This window comes from Macrobrachium rosenbergii, chromosome 51 (genome assembly GCF_040412425.1).
Source record: "Macrobrachium rosenbergii isolate ZJJX-2024 chromosome 51, ASM4041242v1, whole genome shotgun sequence".
Taxonomy (NCBI): Eukaryota; Metazoa; Arthropoda; class Malacostraca; order Decapoda; family Palaemonidae; genus Macrobrachium; species Macrobrachium rosenbergii.
The window spans coordinates 23,243,388-23,250,073 of record NC_089791.1 but is presented as its reverse complement, the minus strand read 5'-3'; the positions used below and the strand labels follow the sequence as shown (position 1 = coordinate 23,250,073).

At 38.0% G+C, this 6,686-nt stretch overlaps 1 protein-coding gene across 1 annotated transcript; it reads left to right on the top strand.

Moving 5' to 3' along the window:
* Positions 1-4,744: 4,744 nt before the first annotated feature.
* LOC136833217 (pro-resilin-like) lies at positions 4,745-5,479 on the top strand (the record flags this gene model as incomplete). Its single annotated transcript, XM_067095080.1, has 1 exon — positions 4,745-5,479. A coding segment is annotated over one exon (735 nt), but the record flags the coding sequence as incomplete, so codon positions are not given.
* Positions 5,480-6,686: the final 1,207 nt, after the last annotated feature.

Below are 6,686 nucleotides of genomic sequence, written 5' to 3'. Positions count from 1 at the left end.
AGGTAATTTTCTTTGGATGCCGATTTATTGTAAGCTAAATTTAAAAACGTAAGTTATTCACTGTGTTAATCTTGTACACAATTAGCACACACATAAGGTATAATGGATCTTCAGTGGAAAAAATATTTTGAATATCCTAATCTCTGTCAGACCCTTAGTTTCTTAATACGGAATGATGATATCGCGACAGCAAATTCATCCTTAATGAAAAAATCTTTAAAAAGAAAAATTAATATAGAAATACTCAAAGTACCCGAATTTCTGTTGAAAAAGTTTTCCCAACAATAATGGTCAAATGATCTCATTCTCTTTCTATTTGAATTGCTATATTTACGAACATCGAACTTCGTTACAAGAATGTTCTTGGTAAAACTGGGGGAATTCTAAAAACAGTCAATATAAAATTTCCAGTGATTATCAATAATTCTAAAAAAAAGTATCGCTACTTATTATGGACGAAATGGAATACAAAGCCCAGCAGGTATCATGCACGCTGCAAAGAACCTTAAGTAATGCCTACAGTGCACCGCATGAGGTGCACCGACAGCACTACCCCACTACGGTGGATATCAATAAATCATCCGTAAAAGGAAATAAAAATTAGTGAATAGTCGTAAATAAATCAATGAAACCCGAGCACGCTAACACCTCACAGGGATAAGAATGAAAAAGTCGACCTCATGTTGAGAGGGTCATCCTATCCCAATGAAAATTTTATATCAATTTGATTAATTTTTTTTTAATCAATTCACTGCAATCTTTGCAGCCCACAGACCAATGGCTTCCTTGTGTCCATGCTTAGTCCAAGCCCGAGGGGAAACAAGAACAAGTAGAAAATGAAGAAGAGACGGATTCAACACTGAAGGAAGCACTGTACCCACTTTTTTTTCGGAAAATGTAAGATTTAAGTCAGGAAAACGGAAGTCGTAACAAAATTTCACAGCTTCGTAGTCGAGGGAAAGAGACAGTGAGCCGTGACTTTAAAATACAATGCATAATACTGATAAAGGGGTTTACCTTTTTATTACCAGTTATCTGGCGTTACATATAGATAAAGGGCTATTATTATCATCTATTCGAAGGGCTGGAAAACGTGTAATACTGACGTCGTGATCCGGATAAGTTACCGTTAACCACTGCGCCGTGTATCATCACATCAATCAGACGGACGAAGTGGGTATGAATGGCGGCCGACCAGTCACGCAATTTCTATAGTCAGGTCTACGTCGTCTGTGCTTGCAGCAATGTCACTGATGATCTACAGGTGATATGAAAAAGGAATGGCTTCCTGTTAGAATAGCTTAAAAAATTGTATTAGTGGAAATAAACCAATAATAGTTCCGAAAATCACATAAACTGATATTAGGAGAAGTTTACAAAAGTTTCATTTAAAACCTACTATGGTAAACATGGAAAGGGAAAACCAAGATATAGTAAATATTACCAAGTCTTAGGCATTTTACCAATTTGCTTAATCTTCATGAAATAAAATGCATAATGAGTCATCTTTTCCTAATAAATATTGATTACCCTTTCTCTGGATGACAACAGTACAACAGATTTTGCACCGCTGTATACTGTTAATATATGAAATTAACCTTCTTGATTCACTGCTTAACAAAAATTTTTTATCAATACTATAGTTAACGTTAAGTCATGCATTCCATATTTCTTTTATATTTGTTGTTTTCGTGGTAATTATAAATTAGAACACATAAACAACTCGACGATAAAATTAGCAATCCTCAGCATCAAGGTAACAAACTAAACTTATATCACAATAATAAATGTTCTGTATTAGCTCACTAAATGGAAGCTCGTGTTCAACAGAAGTACGATAAAAAAAATGGACGGACGAAAGACAATTACTATCAATAAAGTTCTATAAAAATCACGAACGTTATTACGAGCGTAATGTTCGCAATGAATTGGGAAACTAGAAAACTTACGATTAGAAATAAAATTAGACCACTTTCAAGATTTCGAGACCAACTTTCCACGCCAACTCACACATGGAGAATTCCACACCCAATCAAACATGGGGACCTCCACACACAGTCACGCATGGAGAATTCCACAGCCAATCATACATGGAGAATTTCACACCCAATCACACATGGAGAATTACACGCCCAATCACACATGGAAAATTCCACACCCAATCATACATGGAGAATTCCACACCTAATCACACAAGGAGAATTCCACACCCAATCGTGCATGGAGAATTCCACACCTAATCACACAAGGAGAATTCCACACCCAATCATACATGGAGAATTCCACACCCAATCACACATGAAGAATTCCATACCCAATCACACATGGAGAATTCCATAACCAATCGCACACGGAGAACTCGTTAGCGAGATGAGTCTCCCACACGACTTCCATCTTCCCTTTCTGATCAATTTCAAAACCCGATCAGTCTCGTGGCGCAAGACCTCGCTACCGTTAGCGCCATGTGGGGTCACCTGTCAGGTCCAGAATCAACGTTCGAGCATGGAGCATACTGCGAGCATAGTGGCCCAAATTTTGCTCACGCGGCGAAATTACAAAATTACATTAGTTCAAATTTCTTCTGCTTCCCTTTGTCCAGAAATCAACCGTGAAAGTTTGCGTAACCTGTCGTTGTTATATTTCATAACATGACGACTGCGTCGGATAAGGTAACCGAGTTTCAATACTTCTTTGTGAGCAGTTCATAAAATAACAAGGTTGGGGTGTTGACATGTTTTGAATGCATTCTCGGCGTTTTGTTATCCCTTCACAAAGTCCAAATTCCCGATCCTTGGTGAGCTTCCTAAAAGCTGGCTACACTCATTTTTCATGCCAGGAAATTCATTCCCAACTGTTGTTTCTACAATTTTAGCCTCATGTTTCAAACCATAGGAAAAAGATGCTCAAACATATATAAAGTTCTCCTGTTATGCCACCCTCCGCCCAAGAGATTCACGTCTTGAAAGTAACCACCGCACTGTATTCATAATCCCTTCCAAAACGGTGGGATTTTCCCTACTTTACCATCAATTCTTCCAATTTTTTTTTTTATCTCAGAAGCCACTAACCTCCCTCATCTTCACGACACCTCGAGATTCCCCAAGTCTTCCCTGTCTCCCATAAACTGGCCTTATTCACCTTCAACACTAAGGAAAAAAGATGATATCGCACAGGTAGCCACGATAATCCTCTTCCCAGTTGACCTTCCCAGCTTTATGGTTTGAAAAACACCATTCTTTATCACAATACCTAAAGTCCTCAACTGAGAGGGAATGATTAATTAAACGCTATGAGAAGTTTTCATACGTCATCAGGATTGAAATTCCATTATGTTACCAGGTAATGGTAATCAAGGTTACAATTCAAAAGAATAGTTCAAGAGATTCTTTATTTGAGAATATTCTACTTCAATTTCACGCATGCAAATCTGCATCTGCACTAGCCTAAAGCATTTAGTGCAAATAATTTTTGAAACAATACTTACACCTCTGATCTGCGTAACTACTGACGCCACTTTATATTGAAACAACCTAATCTTACTAAAAAAGTTTTATAAAACGAATGAAAATGAATCCTGCATATTATTTCCACACGATTATTTAAACCATGTCAGGGGGGCAAACGTTTTAGAGATAACTGATATGCAGGAAAAAAATTTGTTGAAGTGATATCACTAAGTGAAGATATACTGCTGAAATTACTCGTAATATAAAAATTTAAATTCTTTCTACTGAAATAATTTAAATTCTTTCTACTGAAATAATTTAATTCTCTCTACTGAAATAGTTTAAATTTATTTCCTGAACGCATAAAATAATATCAAAGTTGGTTTTTAATAGTGAAGTGCTTGAGATTACTTTGAGACAAAATATTTTACATCAAATAATTTTAAATTTCCTTCATAAATTTAACTAATGTAAATAGAATCTTGGCATGAGAGAGAGAGAGAGAGAGAGAGAGAGAGAGAGAGAGAGAGAGAGAGAGAGAGAGAGATTCACTAATGGTTATGAGTGAAATTTCGACATTTAGTAAAACCTAAGCTACATAATTATACAATTTACACCTAGTGGAATATAAGTCATTGCAATTTAATGCAAACGCAGCAATGACTGTTATCGTCTTGTATCAATAAAATTCACATGAAAAAATATTCATTCCTGTCTACTCATAATAAAATAATAAATGAACTTTTTCTTGTGTTATCGAAACAGTTAGAGATCAACAGTTCGGTGCTAACTTCACAACGGATATTGGCCAATTCATGAATCTCTTCAAGATACTTTGCAATGAACATTTTTTTATAAAATTACATTGCCATGAAAATTTAAAGAAGTGCAACATATTTCTAAATCTCTTCCCACGAATTTCGAGCTTTATTTCTTAATGCCCTACGTCTCATAAATGAGGTCAATCGCGTGATGCATGCCCATGCCACCGTGCTTACCATGAAAGGTCAGGTTTCAGGGGGCGGGGCCAACTCGAGCTGCAGGTCATCGTTCATATATAAAGAAGTCACCATACAAACACCGGCATCGATTTACATCTCTTTCTCCTACCGGTTATCATTCCTTCACAGAACCTGACTATGAGGTCTCTCGTATTCTCTGGTGAGAATATAACATTGTAATCAATCAAGTCTGTTAGATAGAAACTCTAGGACTGGCGCTTTGACGATTTATTAATTATACTTCTTAAAACAGCAAAAGAAAAAAAAATGATCGTTGAAATTTTCTATTCCCTTTAATATTTTTCAGCTCTTTTCGGCCTTGCCCTTGCTGACAGACGCCCCCCAAGCAGTGGTTATGGTGCTCCACCAAGCAACAGCTACGGAGCTCCTCCAAGCAACTCTTATGGCCCTCCTAGAAATTCATATGGAATAGATCCCGCCATTGCTGCCTTGGCCAGAAATATCCCTGGAGGTGGAGTCCCTGGAGAGGACTATCCTATCTTAGCCTCTGTCCCTGATACCGGATTCGACTGCAATGCCCAGAATGTCCCTGGATATTATGCCGACACCGACCCAGAAGCTGGCTGCCAGGTCTTCCACATCTGCCAGGACAGGCCCAATGGACGCCGTCAGCAGGACTCCTTCCTCTGCCCCAACGGCACCATCTTCAACCAACAGTACCTCGTCTGTGACTGGTGGTTCAACTTCGACTGTGCTGACGCTGAAGACTTCTACTCAGTCAATGAACTCATCGGAGTTCAGCCTTATGGATATGGAAATAGTAACGGCAATGGCAACAATGGCTACGGCTCTAATGGCAACGGAAACAGTGGTTATGGCTCTAATGGTAACAGAAATGGCAGGAAGAATGGTAATGGCAAGAGGAACGGTAATGGAAATGGTAATGCTTATGGAGCTAATGGTAATGGTGCCAACGGTTCCCTTAACGACATCTACGGTCCACCTGTAGCCCCCAGCAATGGCTATGGGGCACCTGAAGCTCCTAGTAACAGCTATGGCTCTCCTTTCTAAAAATATCTAGGCAACACTAATTATATTTAGTATCTAATATTTAAATTTAGTGCATAATTTTACTGACAATTACTTGCATACAATGGTTCTTTAAATGTTCCTTATTATGCAAAGAAAACCCAACTATAAGTTATAATGTTATACTTATTTATACATGATGTATATTACATTGCGTAATAAAGAAACCTTATGCAAAAATATTTCATTCCCCTGTATATACAAAGCAGAGCTGTGAGAGAGAGAGAGAGAGAGAGAGAGAGAGAGAGAGAGAGAGAGAGAGAGAGAGAGAGAGAGAGATTTTTAAGGAAACCAAAGAAAAGTCTAACCTTCATGATTACTCTTTTCTTCCTCTAATATTCGGCAAGAGCTCAGAGTACCTTTACATATTCTTAACCTCTGCCAAATTAAATGTGTTCAATAAAGGATTGCAGAGAGTGCTATAATCATAAGATCAACAATGGGCTAACCAAAAGATCACTCTCACACTCATCAAAACTCACACGTACATAAACATATTTGATGAGTTCTCTCTCTCTCTCTCTCTCTCTCTCTCTCTCTCTCTCTCTCTCTCTCTCTCTCTCTCTCTATTATGATAAGAAGGTATTAGTATGAGGAAGAACAGAGTCCCCATTTCTGTTTTAGTTTTCTCTCTACTCCTTGTCCTCTCTTCATGTCCAGTTGCAACTCACAGCAGTCGACTGACCATCAAGAACATAAGTCATTTTTAAGATCAAAAGAAGTATAATAAATTTAACGGAAGTTGACCTAATCGCTCCTTCCTCCCGATGGATTCGAATAAGCACACAGGATGACTAACAACCCCTGGGCAAACATAACTAGATTAAGAAAGAGGCAGTAGTTAAAGCCAATGTTCATCAAAGAACAAGATGGAAACGACCATAACAAGCGATCAAGATTATCTAAGTAATCAATGGCCCAGAACCACATCCAAGTTATACATAAGTGAAAGGTAACATTGTGCTCAAGGGTCAATATTGGGATTCAGGAAACGTCCAAAATATGGTAAGCAGATTGGAACGGATGAGAATAGAAGCAGACTGGAATGGATGAGAAGAGAAGTAGATTGGAACGGATGAGAATAGAAGCAGATTGGAACGGATGAGAATAGACATAGACTGATAAAGTGATTGAAGACTAAATTCTGATATTAGCTAACTGGGGATGGTTAGCCACCCAGAATGTTAAA